Source organism: Melanostigma gelatinosum (assembly GCF_949748355.1).
Source record: "Melanostigma gelatinosum genome assembly, chromosome: 20".
NCBI classification, from domain to species: domain Eukaryota; kingdom Metazoa; phylum Chordata; class Actinopteri; order Perciformes; family Zoarcidae; genus Melanostigma; species Melanostigma gelatinosum.
The window spans coordinates 4,650,381-4,673,093 of NC_136653.1; the positions used below are offsets into that span (position 1 = coordinate 4,650,381).

At 47.0% G+C, this 22,713-nt stretch overlaps 1 protein-coding gene across 1 annotated transcript in view; it reads right to left on the reverse strand.

The window, feature by feature from the left end:
• Nucleotides 1-1,375: 1,375 nt before the first annotated feature.
• sspo (SCO-spondin) overlaps nt 1,376-22,713 on the reverse strand; it is a gene marked incomplete at its 5' end in the record, with an annotated part of 84,590 nt that continues 63,252 nt past the window's right edge. Inside the window, 7 exons of the mRNA XM_079292325.1 lie at nt 1,376-1,531; nt 3,789-3,939; nt 6,457-6,587; nt 7,099-7,159; nt 18,789-18,884; nt 20,106-20,314; nt 21,476-21,640. Of these exons, the coding sequence (XP_079148451.1) occupies nt 1,509-1,531; nt 3,789-3,939; nt 6,457-6,587; nt 7,099-7,159; nt 18,789-18,884; nt 20,106-20,314; nt 21,476-21,640 (836 nt within the window). The 3' untranslated portion in view covers nt 1,376-1,508. The remainder of the gene's footprint in view (nt 1,532-3,788; nt 3,940-6,456; nt 6,588-7,098; nt 7,160-18,788; nt 18,885-20,105; nt 20,315-21,475; nt 21,641-22,713) is intronic.

Below are 22,713 nucleotides of genomic sequence, written 5' to 3' on the forward strand. Positions count from 1 at the left end.
ATGGGCTTTCTTTGCCAGTGATGTTGTGTTGGCTGTCCATGAGAGGTCCTCACTGATGTCCACCCCCAGGAATTTGGTGCTGCTCACTCTCTCTATATCAGCACCATTGATGGTCAGTGGTGGGTGTTGAGTGTGGCCTCTCCGGAAGTCAACAATAATCTCTCTCTTCTTCTTTAGCGGGAAAGCTACAGATGAACACTGAGCTGCATGTAATGCTGACGTCATTATAGGCCGGCTAGCAGCCGCCGACACGTCAAAGAATACGCCCAACATGTCAAACTAAAGATCTGATTGGTTGAACACTATGACAATCAACAATATCGTCCCCATTCACTTTAATCTGCACTGGCTGCAGGCGAGAGTCTGCAGGCCTCTGGCTCTGTTCTACCTAGAGACACAGAGGTGAGATGTGATTGGATAAAAGATCTACTTAAAACAAGCTGCACTGGAAGCAGAGCAACTGAGGAAGACAGGAGCTGTGCAATGAGAAAATGAGATAATGGGGAAATATTTTTATAAATTATAACAATGTAGTGTATTTAAGAAAAATTATTAAATTATAAAATAGATTTTTTATTTATTTTTTAAAAATATAAATAGCTTTGTGATTCTGTTTAGGCCAGCAGAGAAGGCCTTGCAGGCCCTGACAGCCCGCCACTGGGTTTGTGTAACGTTCAGACACGCTGTGGCTGCTTCTCGACTGGATGATGGAGATGTAGGTTTAACCAGATGAATATAGTATCATTCCTGACGTTTGTCTTTTGAAAGAATATTATGTAATAATGTTTTTGTTTCACTTCTACCCTCCAGATGTTAATGCAAGAGAAGAAGTCCTAATGTGTGTATTACAAGAAAAGCTATAATAACTGATAAACAAACAGCTGGAGCATTGTACTCTATTCAAATATCATACACATTGTTTGGCAAACTGAGTGATCATGAAGAAATATGTCACCATTTATTTTTCATTTAAAATGTTTTTGATGTCTTCGTGTCATGAAAGAATAACTAACATTAGAGAAGGCTGGGGGAGAGAGGGGGATGCTGCCACACTCTGCTGGCTACTGTGTATATTCAGAGATGCTCATCATGGAATAAAGATTCATAAAAACACAGAATGTTCTCCAAGTGTAGAAAATGTTTATTGACCAGTTCAATATTTAACCAGTTTCATGGTGAACTCCAACTTAAAGAAGACTGCTGGCACATGTACATCCTCTTAAAACACATGAAACACATTTAAATGCATAATAAGTCTGAATCACAGGTCCTTTAATGTGACGATAAATATACAGTAAAGGCTGTACAGGTTGAAGAATAGACGATCAGGTTTCAGAACAGGAACATCCAGTCATATGATGACTAAGGACCACAACCACCAGGTCTGCATTCCTCCTCTCGTCCGTCGATCTCCAGCGCTCTCACTCCACTTGGCCGGGCATTCATACCTGCTCTTGCTCACACACACACACACACACACACACATAACACACACTCGACACACTCGCTCAGCGTCTGGACAGGTCACCTCCTGTGAGGAAGACAAACAGTTGACAAATGTGATCCATGTCATCTCGTGGCTGTAATGAGTGCGTCAGTCAGAAAGAATCAGATGCGTAGCCCTGTAGTGGCGGTTACTACGTCCATATGTGTGTGTGTGTGTGTGTGTGCGTGCGTGCGTGCGTGTTAATCAAAGATTGATCGCCAGAACGACCAAATCCGTCGGACGTGATGTCCTGGGAGGATGAATGGGAGCAGGGGGGATGTTCTGAGTCCTATGTGGCTACATCCAATTAACTAACGCAATCAGCCATGTTGATGAATGGATGAGCACATAATTGCTTCAGAGGTGGGATCCGTGATTGAATTATTCATGGTGGGCGAAGGCGAACGTATGTTTGGCTCAGATGAGCTAAGTGTGTGTGGGGGTTAGCCATGGCATTAATGGAAAGTGACTGAGAATTTGCATTGAGAGGGGAGGAGTCACAGCCGCTCACCGGGCTGCCTTCTATGGGGCCAGACGTATCAGTGATGTCACTGCAGGTAAAAGTGACCCAGTGTGTACTCAAAGCCCAGTAACAATAAACACACAAGCTGTGTATGTCACACGGCCTGTCATAGAAAAAACAAAGCTGAAGAACCGAAAGTTGGCAAACAATAAACAACGTTTCATGAATTGTATACAACCTAACAGACAGTAGATTCTATGAGAGCCCAACTGGAGCTGAAGAAGTGTTACTGCAGCATCTGCAACACTATCTGCAGCGGTTAGATTTTCAGCTCGTTTTCCGACCAATGGTACGTCTACCCATGGGGTTACAGGAGCAGTTGCAAAGGGGTACTTGAAAAGGGGTAAGACTAAAAAGACTCCAGCCCGTTTTGAACCCCTGCTGTGACATCACAGATTGGGGTGTGGCCCAGGCTGCAACCTCCGGTTCTGCCCACTGAAACCGATGCTTCATGTCTTACAACCTGCATTGTCTCTGGTGTCCACCAGGGGGCAACTCCTCTGGTTGTATAGAAGTCTATAGAAAATGACTCTACTTCACTCTTGATTTATTCCCTCAGTAAACATTGTAAACATGAGTTTATGGTCTCAATCTCTAGTTTCAAGTCTTCTTCAATACAGCATGATGTTCATTTAGTACATTATGCTCCATTTAGAGTCAAACAGACCATAAAGCAGGGGATGCTTTAGGGCGGGGCTACACGCTGATTGACAGGTCTCTTCCACTACCAGAGTCGTATACGACGTCTCTACGTCACTCCTCCACAGTTCAGATATGGTCACTTCTGTTCATTGGTTGCGGAAAAACAACATGGCGACGGCCGTAATAAAAAAGATGGCGTCAGCGAGATCGGCAGTATGGAGGCTTCGTAACGGCAGTCCACACACCGATGGGTCCACTATGTACGGTGGATGGTGTGGCCCCAGGGTTCTGTTCTTCGTAGTTCAGTGCTGGCTCTCTGTGCAGTGGGAGCTGTTTACAAGTTTAAAAGAACCCGTCTAGCACAAAGCAGGCAGGCACGCTCATTCACACATTACACATGTAACACATGTTACATTTGGGAAAACAACCAAATTTAACATGAATTAATGTTACTCTTGAGAGGCAGCAGAAGCAAAATGTTCAGACAATTACATTTTACACGTTTAATTTATGGAGAATGAGATCTCTTGGTGTGGTTATCATAATCTAATAAAAGAGTGTATGCATGATTAAAAGGCTCTGTGACAGCAACAGAACCTGTCCATTGAGTTTAGTTAGTCAGTTCAACATCTAACAGCTGGATTGCTGATGAGTGCCTCTCATGTCATCGAGCTGACATTTGTTCAGGTTTCATTGCAGACTGATAACATGTGTAAGTCGGCTCCTCAGGTTTAAATGAGCCACTCATGAGTTCAGTCATGTGATCCACACATCTGATAATGCTGTCGACAAGCAAACTTCATTCAAGGCTTGTTGCAGGACAATCATAAGAATCACATTATTCTGGCTGATATAATGTTAGTTGATCATATTAATTCAGCCATGTGTGAGGGAACAGCAGCCGTAGAACGGGTTATCATGTGAGATCAGCTGTGAAACACAGTCTGCTCGATGCCTTCCACGTGTGTGTGTGTGTGTGTGTGTGTGTGTGTTGGTCTTTGGTCTGCTGGGAGCCTGAGTGTCGTGAGCAATTTCTTTTTACATGTATTCAAAGTGTGGGTTCTCACGCTGACGTGAGGGATGAACATGCAAATCCATTAGGCCACATTCATTGCCCCCCCCCCCCCCAACACCCACCTTGGCAGCTGGTGCACTCGCAGCTGTGGATGACGGGCAGGACGACCGGCTCGCTCTCCCCGCTCTCACACTGCAGGCTGAGGAAACGCACCGGGTTGTCAGGGTCCAAGCGGTAACTGCAGCACTCACACACTGACTGCAGGTAGGGCTCCTGGGGGTGGGGGGGGGGGGGGGGGGGTGAGAGGAGGGCGAAGGTGGAATGAGAAAGAGGTTATTGGAGATATTGAGCAGAAAATAATATTAAAGGGTAGAAGTGAAGGAAGAGAGGTGAAGGAGGTGAACTAGTGTTGTCAGAACTGATCTAGGAGGAGAGAAAGATCTTTTGTATGTTGATGAATCTATTTAAGATGTGTAACGTGACTGGGGCCCCTCACACTGATGAAGCCACGGGTTGTTTTCTTGCCTCTTTTAGCTAATTGGTTTGATAAACTGGGCTCTCATGAGTCTCTTTACAGCCGGCTGTCTTAAGCCAATGAGCTTCCTCTGAGCCCGGCGTACACCGCCCATCACCAAACGGCAGACAGACGCAGTGAGTTGCTGCTAAACATAGTCGAGCAAATACAGCAGCTAAACTTCCAGATGTTGTTGTGAGGAGCGTGACTCCATATGAGGCTGTTTCTCTGCTCGCCATGTTCTTCAGGTCGAGACGTTCTTTCTCCATCACTGTCGGTGGCAGAAAATCATACATCCGATCATTTAGAGCGGTGTTCGTAGACTTTATGTTGGAAGAAGCTGTGAACACAGCCCTGGCAGGTTAGATCAAGTTGTGATGACTGAAGTGTTGGTGAAGGGCTGCTCCTGTACACATCCGTGGACACAGAGCAACATTATGACTTTATCAGAGTTCCTCTAAAAGCAGCTGCTGAGAGCAGTGAGAGCCAACCAGACGGTTAAAGCTGAAGGCTGTGAACTTCAAACAACAAGCTCAAAGATGCTTTAAAGGCTTCACACAGCTGTGGCTCCATTTTCAAACATAAAGCTATTGATTAGTAAAGCCGGACGCTCTTTGTCTTCACTGCAAACTAAGTTCTTTTGGTGATCTTACAGGATAAACATGTTTTACTAATCAGCAAACACACAACACAAGCACAACATTGGGAACTCGGGGATCATTTGGCTTCTCTCCATCTCTTTCAATACCAAAAGCCAGCCTCTGTGTTTTGCACGATAGAAGGTAGCGTCTTGGAAGTTCTCCTCATGTGTCCAATTAGTGCAGACGAAGACCCAAAGAGAAGAGAGATTGGTGAAAAGTACAATGGTGGTGATGGTGGTGGAGAATGATGGATAATAGGAGGAGAAGTAGGTGAGAGGGGTAAGCAGCAGAGGATCAAACACCTCCAACCTCTTCATAAAGTACCGGGAGGTATTAGTGCTCCGCAAACTTTGAAAAGTCTGCAGTGTGAGGGTGTGTGTGTGTGAGTGTGAGTGTGTGAGTGTGTGTGTGTGCGAGTGTGAGAGTGTGTGAGGGCGAGGTTTTTTGTGAGTTTTTTGTGAGTACACGGTCCTATTGTGTAGGACCGGGACCGTGTACTTCACCGTGTAGGACAGTGTACTTCACCGTGTAGTACCGTGTACTTCACCGTTGTTGGGGTCTGACGATATGACTTCAACATGTGCTGTGGGACAAAGAGAGTCAGGCCTTCCCTTTTGCAAGCAAAGGTTTCATCCTGATTGTGGTTTGATGAGCACTAAACCTCCTCTGAAGTAATTTCACATTAGGGTGTGAATTTCCTCCCCCCCCAAAAAACTATGCGTTCCTGAGGTCACCTCAGGGCACCGCTGCAATCTCATTGGCCGAGAGCCAAGAGACCCCAGGACCCCTGTGGTTAAGCCACTGTTCTACAAAACTGCCTGCAGCTCCCATCTCAATGCTTTTTCCACCAATCCCTCCGGGGTAGAAGGAGGCACGCAGCAACGTTGTTCCTCCTTTTAACCAAAATCCTAGGTTTAACAGTTTATATTCGCTGGCCGAATCCACCAAACTGTCTATTTTATCTTTGTTCGCATCCACGAAGCGAACCCTTTTAATCCTGCAGAAGTGAAGAAGCAGACTTCTTCAGAACGAGAGACCGAGAATTTCCACTCCTCACCCTCCACCAAGCGCCTCGTCTGCTCCGGCCATAAGGACGTGAAACTCCCTTATCCAGACGACAGCGAATCTCTCTCACCGAGAGAAACACGGCTTCCGACGCCGCTGCATGAACCCACCGAAGCTCAGGAGAGACCCCCCCAGAAGACTCCCCTCAATCACCACGATTGAATCGTACCGTAAGGCAAAATAGAGTCTGGGCAGAGTTAGAGAGAGTTATTTGTGTTTATTTTATCTTGTTTTGTGTGCTTAAAGTACTGTTCATTTTTATAACGTGGTGTATGCTTAATAATCGCCGACACTAACGATCGCTGAGATCGTAGGGGTTGGGTAGCAGTAGCGTGTATACACGATTTACCAGAATTAGCTGTGCAGCCCTGATGGGCATATTGCAGATGATTATAACTAACAGTGTATGCTTCTGTTCCAGTTCTGGACCCTTTTAGTCCACCTTGCTGTCTGTATCGGTGGTTATTGTGCTACCAGCTGTCACTCATGTTGAAGACAATGCTCGTCTGTGTTCCTGTCCACAGAAGTATCATCTTCTCTCTCTGTGTGTGTGTGTGTGTGTGTGCGTACCTCCAGGATGACATCGGTCCTGGACAGACAGCGTCCCCAGCAGGAGCTGACCTCCACGTTGTCAAGCCGACAGTCTCCCTTGGTGATGTTCCTGACCTGAACGTGGCGGTGACACTCTGGCACGGGCTCGCCTGACGGGACCGTGGAGAGGAGGACCAGGGCAAAGGGGGTAAACAGAGGACAAGTAAAAGGAGATTATGAAAAGAAACATGTCCACAGAAGTATCATCTTCTTTATTTTTGCATTGGAGGAAAAAGAGAAGAGAAGAGACGGAGCCAGAGAGCTGCTTCCAGCGAGCACAGTGACATTGCCGTGCTCCCTCGCAGCATGTGACCTCCCCCCCTGGGGGAGAGATTAAGCTCCATGTAGTGACATAATCTCTCACTAATTGGCCACTGCAGCACTTGGTTCTTAGCCTCCTATAGGATGAACTGTAGGACATCTGAATCAGACGAAGAGGTTTGGAGGTCATGACGTGGAATTGAATCACCGTGAGTTTGTTTGAGATTTGCACGTTTTCCAACAAGTAGTGTTTCAATTGTTCCATGTGTTTGACATTACAATGGATGAAGATCATCATATGGAAATTCAAACAAAAATGTCTGAGTTTTCTTGAGGAGTTTGTGAGTTTGTTGCACCAACCTGGAAACTGTGTTCTACAGAGCGGACAGCAGCTGCCTGGCTCCTCCACCTTGACCTCGCCCTGAGAGAGGGACAACATGACGCAACGTTAACCTTCTGTTGAATGACAGACGGATGCAGAACACAAAGAGTGATGGACAACACAAAAACAATCTCCCACACCCTCTCAACACTCACAGTTAATGTAACACCCCACGTCACGCATTTCATTCAACATGTGACAATGACCACAAACTGCACATTCTTCAAGAGGACGACAGCCGACCCGGAGACACAGCGGTACCGTCTCCAATCGAGGGGAATAGAACACACACCTCTGGGACCCGGCAGGGGAATAATAATACCCAACGTTTACAAATGATGAGCAATGTCATCCAAACAATGAACAGCATGTTAATCATGTCAGTTATCATCGAAAAACAGAAAGCACATCGCGGTACATCACCCAGACCGTGCTAGCAACATTGCTTTTAGCAATGCAATGGAAACGCCAACATAAGATGCTAACATTTGCACTTAACACAATGTGGGAGATGTCATTAGGTTTGAGCATAAATCAAAGTACAGAACACCTGAAGGTGGAGCAAGATTCATCTTGGTACATTCAATCGTAATCCGTCCGATAGCTTGAGACTTTTCACGAAAAAACAATTCTGTAAACCTCATGGTGGTGCAAGAGGAAGACACTGGGATAGGCTACGAATGTCTGTACAAAATGTCACGGCAATCAACCCAGTAGTGGTTGAGATACTTCAGTCGAGACCAAAGTGGCTGAGCGACCATCGGTGCTCTCCCATGAGTCATGTGGCGAGCATGGCATCCCAGGTCTCACCTCCTGGAGCACTGCTTAGGACTGATTGAACCCGGAGACATCATGGCTCATGAGGACCAGGGTTGAGAAGCCAGCATAGAAATAGGTAAGAAGCACAGGAAATACATTGTTTCTAAAAGACGCACAACATAGGGACCAGAAATAGCAAGACAGTGCTGAAAGGACACAGAGGACAGAGACAGAGGGAGCAAAGCTACTGCGGAAGAGAGATCTAGAACAGTCCAGAGATCAGCATGGTGTCCCTGTCTGAGAATAGCTGCTGTTAGTATAGTCTCACACACACACACACACACCAGACTCAGCTCACCTCTGAAACTTCACCAAACTACAAAGAGTCTCTAACGCACACACACCGCTTCACCCCGAGGACTTCTCCTCTCCACTCTGCACTGCCGCCGGCCTCCTTTCAGGAACGGAAGCAGCCCACCCACTCAGGAGGTCACCAAGAGGGCCACGTTAGGTCACAAGAGTTCAGGGACTGTCTGTGCGTTGTGCGTCTGGAGGTGGAAAACAGTGTGCAATGTGGATTCCTTGTCCTTTCAAAGGAAGGGGCTCTTGGCATTTAAAGTAATGGGGTCAAATGAGTGTGGTCTTCAGGCCGTGAGATGGAGGCACCAGCTCTGTTCATGTGTCTGGCACAGAAAGAAGAGGAGGAAAACAGCCTGATGGCTTTCATCACCGGATATGATAACAGAACCTTCAATCCGTTACCTTGAAGAGGGCCTCCCAGTGGAGGCATGTTGGCAGATTTAGTTTTGTGCTCAACTGTAAGCAGAGTCATAAATAACAGAGTGAGCTGTCACTAACCAATGTGCAGGCTGTCGGGAGAGGGAACACTGTGCATGAAATGACCTTTTCATATCGGGCCGGTATGAGGAGTGCCTTCACTGAGGCATAACTTAACTTGGTGCAGCCTTGGGAGAGAGAGTTACACAATGCACGACCCTCCAGGGACACGCTGCACCGGCGTGAGGACCAGTGCACACAGGTGGACCGCTCAGCCCACTGTTGGCTCTGTGGAGCTCTCTGTGCTATCAACCTCTCCCTCTGAACTTCTGGATGTTATTTGTATCCCCCGGCCTTCACACAGCCCAGTGAGCTGTAGATATACATCCAGCTTGCTGTGTCAAAGACGAGCCGGTTGACTTTTCAGCTGGGACTTGTCTCAACGTCAGCACTACCAGAGAGAAGATCTTTTACAGATTGAGTCGTGGAGCCATTAGTGGGTCGCTTTCTATGTAAAGGGTTAGTTCCACAAAAATATGATTCTCTCTGACCTTTTTTCTGAGACAAGAGACTCAATGAAAGAAGAACAAAGATCCTTTCTGTAGTCATTGAGAGAGTCGTTTCTAAACTAACAGGTTTCATTCACTTCTGCGTCTGAGAGAGAGGGGACAGATATGACCTGGAGGAGGGAGACGGAACTATGTACATGAGAACACTTCCCTTCATAAAACATGTTCAAACTGTAGTCTGTGGTATCCTGCTGAGTAAGGCTACCATCATGTTGCTTCTGAAAGACAAATGCATAAGAATGGAACATTCTCTCCATGTCTCTTGGCTGCCAGTCGATCTTTAAAGGGTCAGTTCAGCCAAATAACACCAGCTACAGTATGTAGCCATGCCGTCAGTTCATCTAGTCCTGCTTCAGATAGAAATAGAGGTAAAGAGCCTGAAACGTGAGACACTTTTCATTAGAACAAATGTTCAAGTTCACTCTGAAGCTGTCGTCATGTTAACGACACAGAAATCAATGATAATTGCAATTATTTTCCTTTTAAACATCGTTTTACAACCATCCTCTCTGCATGTTTGCTGGCTGCAAGTCTATGTAATTTGGCCGGTTGATGAGTAAACCGCTTGACAAACAACTATTGTACTTCATCATATTGTCGTCAAGATGACGTATTAACTACCGGTACTCAAATTCGTCTAATTTGTCCAAAACTTTGGCTCATGATCAGATTCCTGCAAAACCAATGACATCCCCTTCAGCCTCAGCTGTACTTAGTTCGTGCTAATTAGCAAACGTTAGAGTTCTAACAGGCTAAACTACAAACTAATGTGATGAACATGGTAAACGTTTTTACCAGAAAACAGCATGTTTGCGTCATCCTTGTGAGCATGTTAGCTTTATCTTTGTGAGCATGTTAGCTTTATCATTGTGAGCATGTTAGCTTTATCTTTGTGAGCATGTTAGCTTTATCATTGTGAGCATGTTAGCTTTATCATTGTGAGCATGTTAGCTTTATCATTGTGAGCATGTTAGCTTTATCATTGGAGCATGTTAGCTTTATCATTGTGAGCATGTTAGCTTTATCATTGTGAGCATGTTAGCGCGCCAACGTTAGCATTTAGCTCAAAGCGCTGCTGTCCCTGCGTGCAGCCTCACAGAGCAGCTCGTGTGCCTGTGTAATAATAAATTCTGTAAATAATATGCGCTATACTTGTATGCTTACATCGCGGAGTTGTGAGGTCACATGTAAGTAGGTCAAATACTCCGAGCAGGGCATTCCGGCGCCTGCTCGCACGATAGAAACAGATACTGTGACTCTGGAAGGACACACCTGCTTAAACCACCAGATTAGGGCGGAAACCACCATCTTAGAGTAGGAGAAGAGCTCTCTTATCTATTCACACAGAGACTTCTGAAATAGCTTAGAATTGCACCCTTTCGGCACCTCGAGTGTTAACAACATGCATTCACACTGATGACGCAGCGAAGGAGGATCCATCGTGAGCCAGTGTGGGTGAAGATGCCCAGTGCTCCAACGAGGCTCTCTGAAAGCTAGAAACAGAGCCGCCTCCTACAGAGCCGCTTCCATAAGGAGAACCTATAACCTATGATGCGCACTCTGTTCTAAGCGCCTTTTTCCTTTTTTCCTACTCCTACAGAGTAGAGATTAGGCCACGTGCACGTTTGACTGCTGGGCATAATACTTATGTTACAAATAAATGTTATTGCTTGAATTGAGCTAAACGCCTCGATCTCAGTCTGTTCACTCTGAGTTTCTCCACGACAAAACTTGGTAGCAGAGGATGGTTTAAACGATCTGAAAAGGAGTTTCTCATCGAGTGACGGACTTTCTCTTCTGTCCACAGAAAAAAAAAAAAAAAGGCTTTTCCCGAGAGGCTGGGAGACCGGCTGCCGACCGGAGCAATTCTTCTCACCTCGGGAAACTGATCAAACAGCGCTGAACTCAAAAGGTGAGCAGAAACCTATTTAAATGAATTCTGCAGATTGTCTATAGATACTAAATTTAATTGATCAGGAGTACGGAATTGTGAGTATGAATTGCCTTGACTAAATTGTTAATGTTAAAACACGCAACATTGTGACAGGATTGCTATGGCAGTAGTGGGGTTTTTTAGCATAGAATGTACATGAGCGTGTGTGGATCTGACAGAAACTGAGGATTGTGAAATTGCATAAGTTGACATTGTGTTCACTGTGTAGGTCTCGATAACTGTTCTGCGGTTACGCAATCGTGGCGTGAGCTGCGACACGCTGATCAATGACGGTCTGAAAAGACTGAATTCCGGGCCACATGGTTGATTTATGTGACGACACAAACTAAAGTTTGGATCAAGTATATAGCAATTGTTGAAGTACGCAAATGATGTGAAGAAGTACAAGTGAAGACTGCACAATATAACGCCATTTCCTCAGGGACCAAGTTCGTGCAAGTTCGATCCATACGTGGTTTGTGTACGAGTATTGCAGAACTTTGGCAGTGTATGGCTGTTTGAGAGCAGCGTAGATAGCTCAGGGAGACATCGATTCAAATTTAGCACAACATATCGCCATTTCCTTCGGGACCGAGTTCGTACAAGGCGTACACTGTAAAACACAGATCGGCAGAGATCTTTCCAGACGTGGTTTGTGAGCGAGTAATTGTGGGACTACGGCAGTGTGTGGCTGATTGAGTGCAGTGTAAATGTCTCAGGGAGACATCCATTTCCTCTGGGACCGGGTTCGTGCAAAGCGTACACTATAAAACGCAGATCCATACGTGGTTTGTGTGCGAGTATTGCAGAGGCGGCAGTGTATAGGTGTGGAGACATCGATTTGTATGGATGATTAAGTGTAGCATAAATGTGATAGTGAGAGCAAAGAACGATTGGAGTTAGAATCTTTCCACCAGGTTCGTGTGTTGTCTGTTTTTGACGGTCAGTGGAGCACAGTACACGCATAAGACACAAGCCTTGCACTCTGGCCGCACTCATGTCCCCGGACTACTCCCTACTGTTCCACCTTGATGTTTCTGAAAGTCACAGCCTACTCAATGCTGTACTCTTCCAGAAAAAGGGGGGTGACAGGGAAGTACTGATGTGTCATTTGTCAAAACTTGACATGGTTGAAAGCGGTCAATCCACGTGCGCAAGGTATGTTGCAGCGCAAAAGCAATTGAAAAGACTTCGCATATTGTCATGGGACGCACCATGGCGTGGCGGCATTCCTGATGAGTAAAGAATTCACGTTCAGTACCGCAAGGAAAACGAAGATTCAACACACTTGCACCATGCCACACATCACCTTTGTGCCAGCCACAAGAAATATGGCGGCTAACTTTACGGATGGACAACCACATGTGTGCGAGGAAGTTGCAGTGCAAGAAAACTAATTGAGACCGGACCTCCAGAATACTCCCTACCTCACAGCTGAGGCCTGGCTGTACACGGATGGTTGCTGCTACAAAGGGGAAGAAGGGAACATTGCATCCTATGCAGTGGTGGAACAGAAGAGTGATGGCTACCACCAAACAGTGGAATCAGGGATTCTGCCACAACCTGCTTCAGCACAACTAGCGGAAGTGGAAACACTGATCCAGGCTCTGGAGTGGAGCACGGACAAAATTGTAAATATCTTCACAGACTCGGCTTACGCCCACGGAGCGGCCCACATCGATGGCCCTGTATGGCGAAGACGTAACTTCACCACGTCAAATGACCACCCCATAAAACACGAAGCAGCTATGAGAAGGCTGGTAGAAGCAATCCAACTACCAAAGGGGGTGGCCATCATGAAATGCAAGGGACATGACACAATCAGATCACGAATCAGCGCCGGTAATGACGCGGCAGACAGAGCAGCCAAGAAAACGGGAGGCTACACACCTCGCCAAATGGTTATGAAGCCAACATCCGGCCCACCTGAGCTCACCATCGAACACATCAAAGATCATCAAAAGAAAGCAGGAATGAATGAATGGTCCGAATGGACCCGGAAAGGAGCCTCAAAAGACAAAGAAGGTCTGTGGAGAGCCCACGACGGCAGGGTGGTTGCCTCAGCAGAACTGTGTGCAGCACTCCTACCAGGGGCCCACGGACCTACACACGAAGGAAAGAAACGGACATTGGACAATTTAAAACAACTATGGTGGCATCCCCACATGGAAGCGATATCTTTCTTCTTCTGCGATGAATGTCAAATTTGTGGCAATCACAACCCAAGAAAACCCATTCAAGACACCGATGGGATCCTATCCCGTGCCCTCAGCCTGTTTCCAAGACATCAGCATAGATTATACAGATATGGGACCGGAGAACAGAGTGCAGGGAAAGAGGTTGGTAATGGTAGACAGATTTTCAAGATGGGTGGAAGCAATTCCCACCAAGAGAGAAGACGTGCAGACGGTTGTAAAGTGGCTGCAGACAGAACTGATTCCCCATTACGGAATACCAAGATGCATCCGCTCCGATAACGGATCACACTTTAGCAACACCATGCTCGCACAGGTAGAGCAATTCCTGGGAATCACACACCGATTCGGGTCCGTCTATCACCCACAGTCTCAGGGCCTGGTGGAACGAGCGAATCAGACCCGTAAGGCCAAAATTGCCAAAGTTTGCGCGGGCTCCAAATTAACATGGGTTGAGGCCCTGCCCCTGGCCCTTATGGCCATGAGGTCCGGAAAAGGGGGAGAAACACATCTCTCCCCACACGAGATCATGACTGGCCGGCCGATGCCAGGTCCACCCAGAGATGGAGGTCATATGCCACCTCTGGATGTACAGCAGATTGAAATGTCTGACTATATGAGTGCCCTAACTTCTCTTACTGAAGCTCTCTCCAAGCAGATCGAGAGGACTCGAGCAGTACCTGAAGCAGCGGCAGCTGGAAAGCAGATTCAAGTAGGTGATTGGGTCAGGGTCAAGGTTCACAAGCACAAGTGGACTGACCCCAGGTGGACTGGGCGGTACGAGGTGAAGGAGGTTACTTCACACTCGGTCCAGGTCAAGGGCAAATCAGGCGCCCCTTGGCACCACCTGACACACTGTGTCCCAGCACCGGTACCAACCAGAACACTGGGAGAAATTCGCACTGATGTGGAAAATGCATCGGGAATTTAGATGTAGTCTAGGGGACCCTCATGCAAACCCCGCCGACCGAGATAGGCGCGCTTCACATGGAAAAGGGTGGGATGTGGGAAGAAAACTATGATGGGGCTGGGGGTGGGCATGGGTATACTTGCTGCCCTCATGATGTGGGGACTAGAAACCATGTATCAGACACACCAGCACCCATCTAACTCAACCGCCCCTTTTCCCTCTCCATCCCCGAATCAGACTCACAACCGAACAAGACGTAGCACCCCGACATTGGTCCATAAAACAGCATGTAGATCCAAACTCGTTCTAAATTACACAGCAGGCTCCACCAGTGCATACACGTTTGATTTGTGCGACGTCATAAACTGCAGGGGCAAGCCAAGGGGTTGGCGGAGCTATGATGTTTATCTTTGTAACACACCCCCATTAGTGAAAAGTTGCGAGACTTGGGGCACGGCCCGACCAGCTATAGGCGGGTGGTGCAGCGATTGGGCTCTTGTAACTAAGTACACCGGAAAATGGGTAATGGGATAATGCTAAAAGACAAAATATGACTGGGTGCGTGGCCTGCGCCTCCGCCCGACCAGCCATGTTCACTGAGCCAGCCCCTCTCTACCCGCAAACTGATCCTCATGGCTATGCTTGCATGATAGGTCTCACACGGCAAGCTACGCCCACAAATTGTACCACACTTGCCGCGATATTTCCACCTATCGTAAATGAAACAAAAATGGGCCAATTTTCCGCAAATAGAGGTCAGGCAAACAGGTACATGTGTTTCAATTTCACAGCAGTCAGTCCACAGCTGGATGTGGGCATAATTTCCCCTGATTGGTGCAATGAGAACCGCAATGGCTTAGACATTGGGCCCTGGGCCAGAGCAGGTTTATTCTATTACTGTGGAGGCCTGCGCTTAGTACCTAGAATAGAAGCTACCAAAACCATCGGAACTTGTGCAATGGTCAGACTCGGAATGCCCCTTACCCTAATAGGTCACAGATTAGCACGGGCCGACGGTCTAGCCACTTCTCTCACCAAACGCAGAAGGCGACACATCATCAAACGAGAAGTTGCCTTAGGTTCCTTCTCGCTCACCGGGGGCCCCACCTATGTAGACTCTATAGGCATCCCACGAGGCGTTCCTGACGAATACAAACTAGCAGATGAAGTCGCGGCAGGTTTTGAAAACATTCCCCAAATCTCAGCCTTCTTTCCGATCACTCCCAACAAAAACGTGGACCGCATAAACTATGTCCATTACAATGTCTTGCGTCTTGTTAACCTCACTAGGGACGCCGTTGAAGGTTTAGCCGAACAACTCGCGCCGACCTCTCTTATGGCTATGCAGAATAAAATGGCTTTAGACATGTTGTTAGCTGAAAAAGGGGGTGTCTGCTCAATGTTTGGAGACATGTGTTGTACCATCATTCCTAACAACACTGCCCCAGACGGTTCGGTCACTAAGGCCTTAAATAGTCTGCGCACCCTCTCGGAAGAAATGCATGAGGCATCAGGCACAGACAATCCTTTCTCTGATTGGATGGAGTCCATGTTTGGCAAATGGAAGGCCCTCATCATGACCATAGCAGTTTCCATCGCGGTTTTCATAGCTATACTCATCACCTGTGGCTGTTGCTGCATCCCCTGCCTCCGCACTTTGATAGGCCGTCTTATTACCACAGCTCTCTCCAAGGAAAAGCAGCCGCCTCCATATAGTGCTTATCCACTGTTGGATGGAGACCGGCCGGCCTCTGACCCAGAGGTGTCTTGGGACGAGGAAGAGGGAGCAGAGTTGCGTTCATTGACAAACTCCCAGTTAGACGACGACACACAGGTCTAAGAAGTTCACACCTAGCAGGTGTGAAAAGGGGGATTTGTAATAATAAATGATGTAAATAATATGCGCTATACTTGTATGCTTACATCGCGGAGTTGTGAGGTCACATGTAAGTAGGTCAAATACTCCGAGCAAGGCATTCCGGCGCCTGCTCGCACGATAGAAACAGATACTGTGACTCTGGAAGAACACACCTGCTTAAACCACCAGATTAGGGCGGAAACCGCCATCTTAGAGTAGGAGAAGAGCTCTCTTATCTATTCACACAGAGACTTCTGAAATAGCTTAGAATTGCACCCTTTCGGCACCTCGAGTGTTAACAACATGCATTCACACTGATGACGCAGCGAAGGAGGATCCATCGTGAGCCAGTGTGGGTGAAGATGCCCAGTGCACTAACGAGGCTCTCTGAAAGCTAGAAACAGAGCCGCCTCCTACTTTGTATTACACCAATAGGCTTCCATAAGGAGAACCTATAACCTATGATGCGCACTCTGTTCTAAGCGCCTTTTTCCTTTTTCCTACTCCTACAGAGTAGAGATTAGGCCACGTGCACGTTTGACTGCTGGGCATAATACTTCTGTTACAAATAAATGTTATTGCTTGAATTGAGCTAAACGCCTCGATCTCAGTCTGTTCACTCCGAGTTTCTCCACGACACCTGTAGACTCGGTTTCTTGTTAAAGGGACGATTGTCCTGAATTACCAGTGAAACATGGCATAGAGCTGCAGCTGAGGGGAGAAGAAGCACTGCGAATGGATGTTTAGGAGAAAAGAGTTGGTCCACGGAGAGCAGCCTCACGATGTTTAGTGGAACATTGTTCAACCCTTCTCCTCCATGGACGTACATCCAGAGGACTGGATTCAATCTGTATTCATGTGGTGGCAAAATGTATTCATATTTCATTGTTTTCTTTATCTGCCTCTAGGTTCTACAGAGCACATCCATAACTGACCAGCGTCTTAGGCGAGATGACCAGCTGTTACCCACTCCCACAGAACACGTGTGATAGAGCATGATGCGATGAATGAAGGCAGTCACGTGTCTGGTGACAAGCATGCACTTGTACCCATAATCCCTCATGCATGCCGATCCAATGACCTACACCGTGTTGTTGCAAAATAAACTGACTTGATGATTAGTATTTAAAATATACAGTAGACGCTTAAATATCAGGCATGGTACCATTCATTCAGCAGAACAGGTTTCAGCTTGGCCGGTTTGGAATGACACTTCATTGCGTTTAACGGGGAGACCAGGATTGAGTGTTGGGTGGGAGGTGCAGTAGAAGGGCCCGGTGAACGAGTAAGTGCAGGCTCGTGGGAGGATCGGACGGTCAGGTATTGATCTACTTCAGCCGCAGACTTGCAGAGAACATCCCACATGTTCCTGAGGGAGCAGAGCATTTACTCCCCTCGCTCACGGTAATTGAGATGTTTGTGACCAACAGAGCTGTGTGACCTGTAACCCCCTCGGGGTCGGGGTGGACTGATGGGTCAGTCTGGGAGACTGATCGCACCTCTGTATGTGAACCTTCATCTCTCTCATACCTGTAGCTGGAAACATTAAATAAAATGCCAGGACGCCCACAAGGAGTCGCAAGATAAATTTTCTACAGAAGCGTTTGTGGTTTGGAAGACGTCCGGTGCAACAACAGATCACAAGCCTCTGTTGAGAGCTGCACTGTTCAGATGGCTGTGAGAGGGAACACAGAGTATTACAGCTCATATGCTCCTCCTCCACTAGTGACCGTTAGTTGGTCCCCACTAATCTCTGATTTTAGGGTCGGATGGTCATCACTGACATCTGGAAAGTATCAGCACATCTCTGTCATGATATATAAGGTGCTTAGATATTAAACCGCCTTAGTTTTCTTGACTGACAAATCACACATCCCATAGTAGATTGGCTTTAGTAGGGTCGACTGGTTTCCTGGGCTGTGCACCATACTACTGTCATGAACTGCAAAACAAACTTAGAGTTAGTTGGAGACACCTTTCTCTCAGAGACTGTGCAGCTCTACTTTTTACTACTTCTAACTATATTTGTGGGTGTTTTATACAGCCTACATACTAGTCCATGTTGGAGTAGAACGGACATCCCATTGAATGGCTGAATAACCCACGTAGCAGGATGCTCAGCGCAGCGGGTATTGTTTTTTCATACGGCTGCTGTTGCACAGAATGTAGAGGACTACTTCCGTATAAAGCGACAAGCGGCACAGCAGCGTTGCGATCCTGTGCTTTTGTACGAGTCAATGTCTCTGTGAGCTGGTGTTTGGGTGACTGAATCGTCTTGTTATTGCATATAAGTACAGTACATGTGATGTTTTCAGGATAGTGTGATCTCACAGAGATGAAGTGAATAAACAAAGCCCAGCTCAATAACTACCTCTGTTGTACAAAATGCTGATATATGAAACCATTTCTCAGAGATTTTGTTATCCCGTTCCTACTGAGCAAGCTATGCCTTTAATGTCTCTGGGTATATTCAGCTAGTGAGAACAACGATGCAAGAAAGACGTCTTTAACGCAACATTCACAGGATTTCTTCCTTAATCCAACAAAGTATCTGGATTTATCTGGTATTCAGGATGAGCCACAGACAGTCATACTTAATTAAATTCAAGTAAAAATACACAGTCAGACAGATGTCACTTTGGAAATGAGTGTCAGTGTGTGTCTCACCTCATCACAGTGGAGTGGTGGACATCTTAACTGGCACAACTTTTTCGCGTTGACACAGCGACACGACAGGCAGCCGTCCTCCCACTCTGATCCTGCCTGGCTCACACACACACACACACACACACACACACACACACACACACACACACACACACACACACACACACACACACACACACACACACACACACACACACACACACACACACACACACACACACACACACACACACACACACACACACACACACACAGGTTTGATGAAGTGCAGCTGGTCACCACTCAGGATCGCTATCTTCTGGCTGCACCCTTGTGCATAATTGAGGTTGTGGAGGCCGTACAATGCTGTAATTATGGCAACGCATTACACAGACTACATTATGTATTTTCTTTTATGTATGTGTTAGCTATAGAAATCATTAACAATACTTTTACCCGTACGAAGGCACCAACTAGGGAGTGCCGTGGTGGCTCACACCGGACCATTTGAGGTAGTCGATTAGAAAATCATAGAGAGTCTTTATATGGCCATTACTCATCCCCAGCTGACAGACAGGAAGAGAGAAACAGTAGGGCGAGGTAGAAAGAAAGAAAGAGACAGATGAGAAGAATCACAGAGATGAAGGGAGAAAAGGTAAGAGGAAGACGGAGGGAGAATGGGAATAAAAAGAGAAAGGGAGAGATTGAACATGATGACAGCAGCAGAGGGACTGGTGATACTCTGAGGTATGGGAAGGAAAGAAAGAAACAGAGAGAATGAAAGGCCCGAAGAAGAAATATCAAGGGTGCGTGACCTATTGTCAGTGTATGATTGATTCTTATCATCCTATAATATCCCCTCTTTGATAAATAATTCCTGGCAGGCTTGCCCAGTCGAGGTCCCAACGCCGGCTTTCTACGGCACGTCCTGTATAACTGATGAGGCTGAGGGCTGGAGAGGCCCTGTGGTGTAGTGTGGCCCACGGGGCATGTCACTCATCTTCTAATAGGCCTTTCATTACCAGTAAATAACACAATGGGAGGAACTGGAGGGAACGTAAATGGCACGCTAATGGTAAGGTTCAGAAGCGCCACACAATGAGGCAGAACAACGGCTACAAGCTGCAGAGGCAGCTGGGCAGCAGACGTCTGTTGCCTTTGGGTGTAAGCCAGCATGTGTGTGTGTGTGTGTGTGAGTGAGTGTGAGAGTGTGTGAGTGTGAGTGTGTGAGTGGTTGTGTGTGTGTGTATGTGAGTGTGTGTGTGTGTGTGAGTGGTTGTGTGTATGTGTATGTGAGTGTGTGTGTGTGTGTGAGTGGTTGTGTGTGTGTGTGTGTACCTCCTGCTGGATGCCCTGGTCATGGCAGGGGCAGAGGGCGGGGATGACACAGAGGCCCCGGGTGTGGCGGTAGAGTCCCTCCCGGCACACGCAGCCCTCGGCGGAGCGGCTGCAGTTGACGGGAGAGGAGTAAATGTCCCGGCAGCTCCGCTCGCACAGCATAAGCTCCTCCGACGCGCTCCTCCTCCACTGCTCCCCATCAGGACATGCTGCAGGGGGAGGAAGAGGAGGAGGAGGAGGATGAGGGAAAAATGTGTCAGGGAGGACAGGAGAAAATAAAAAGAGGAGGGAAGGTGAGACAGGAAGATGGCAGGATGGAGAGTGTCATGATGATACATTGGTGGGGGAGAGTACAGGTATCAAAAGGGGGCATGGACAGAAAACTGCATTAAAAGTTACAGCATCAATCAGCATTACACTTTCATTTTTCGTTTCTCTCGCTTACTAATTATGTTCAACTTTTTTAAAACAATTCACAACATCAACACTAATTAAATCCTTCACTAAACCCTTCCCCCAAACGTCTGCTGTCCAATTACAGCGTAGCAAGCTTCACTAGACACGGCAGGCCCGTCAACCTTTGGGTTTCTCTACATTCTCAAGCAGACGGCGCTGTAGTGAGTCTAATAGTTCCACCAGCGGTGACGGTCTGCGTGTTAGACCACAGGATGAGGACTTCCTTCTTGTAACGTTAAAGTGAAAAATAAACTGTTTGAAGACACGAGCCTGCAAGCTAAACACTCAAATAGGGTTATGCTGGAATGATCTCACGCTTGTCCTCATGATACTTATGGAACTAGGACACACATCTGCAGCTGATACTGTCAGTGACAAGACGGTGGAGTTGTCCCAGGGTCCTGTCACAGATCATTTCTTTAAGTCAAGACGCCTTTTTTGGAATTCAATGTGACAGACAGAGGGTATTGATTTTGGATGTCAACACTCCGACCCTGTCAACTCCACAGTTAAACGGTGAGGATGTTGAATTCATTGAGGAGCAGAAGCACTTGAGCATTATAATCGATAATATGATGAGCTGAGCTGTGACTAACAGCAGCTCCTTTGTTTTATCTGAGGGAGCTGGCTCACTTTGACGTTGACAGGTCCTGATGACTCTGTCCTTACCTTCTTGTTTCCGCTTTGTCTTTTTAATGACAAGTTGCATTTAATTGCCTTGTCTGTGTTTTTGATTTTCTATTTTCACCGCTGCTCAAACCAGTTGCCCCTCTGGGGAAAGATAAAGTTCTGCTTGATATGACGAGCTCTGAGTAAGAGTCTCTTATAATGAACTGTTTCAATATCCACCTGTGAGCTGCTCAGTCGCAGCTTATTCCCCACAACGACAACAAAACATCCCTCTCCTCTCTCACCACAGTCGGGAGCCATGCAGGTCTTGGTGCGGTGCTCGGGGCCCTCGCACGGGGCCCCTCCGTACCGGCTGGGCTGCAGGATGGTTCTGGTGGAGCTCTGTTGCCCCGTGCCACAGCTCGCTGAGCAGGGACTCCACTGGGACCAGCTGGCCCACTCGCAGTGCACTGGAGGGGATGTGAGGAGAACATGATCACACTCAGCTCAGTGTAAGGTCTCACGCTCACTGACCTGCAGCAGTAAGCAGCTCATGGAAACCAACAGTCATCTGAGTGCTCCTCCTCAGCTTGCCCTATGAATCCACAGTCACACATATCGGCCCCACGCTGCTTCTTATGAAAGCCATCTGTTAACGGCACCAGCGACTAGAAATGATGCTGAATTAGGCAACGGAACAAAACCCACGATGTCAACATTCGATTTCAGACCATCGTTGCTTTCATGTGTAACATTCCAGACAAAGGCAGCTCGCAATATTTTGAGATTTGGATTCAGAGGTCCCTTTAAAATCATTCCCCTTTGTATCATCCCTTCTCTTAAAAAGGAACAGAACTTGTTGTTGTGTTAAAGGACAAGAACAGAGTGAGCTCTCCCTGAACACTTTAATCCAACAGAAGAAGCTGCTGCAGTGAGCTGCACAGCGATGTGGATCCTCCTCCTGGTCCACTCACTGGCTGATTGACGCACGCTCAGCGGTTTAACGTGAGGACGTGTCTGACTTTTCATTTATCTTACAGTACGTGCACTCCAGAAAACATGTGAGGAGACGGTTCACATACTGTGTACTCATAACAGACACGCTATGATCGCTGCAGACTAACTGCTGTTCACTACATCAGCTACTTCCTGTTGGTACGTTACACACAAGGAATGTGGCTCGGTGATTGAAAAGGCAAAGTTATTTAATTCATTTCATATTCTATTTGATTATATGTGTGTTACTGAGTGATGACTGTAATTTTGTACATTTACACTGAGAACTGATGTGTTCAAACCACCATCAGTAGTCAGTCCATGACTGCTGTTTTCACGTGTTGAAACCTTTGTCACGAGGCTGCTGAGGCGCTGAGTGAGAATCAGTCTTGATGTTGAGCTGATTGTGCTCCATTACCACTTACTGTGTCTGTCACCTACATTTCACTTCTATTGAACGCTGTGGGAGGCAACAATCAACGCTGTCCTCACCAGAGTGCGCCTCCCAAACCTGTCTTGTGGAGATGTTCAGTAAAATCGCTATCAC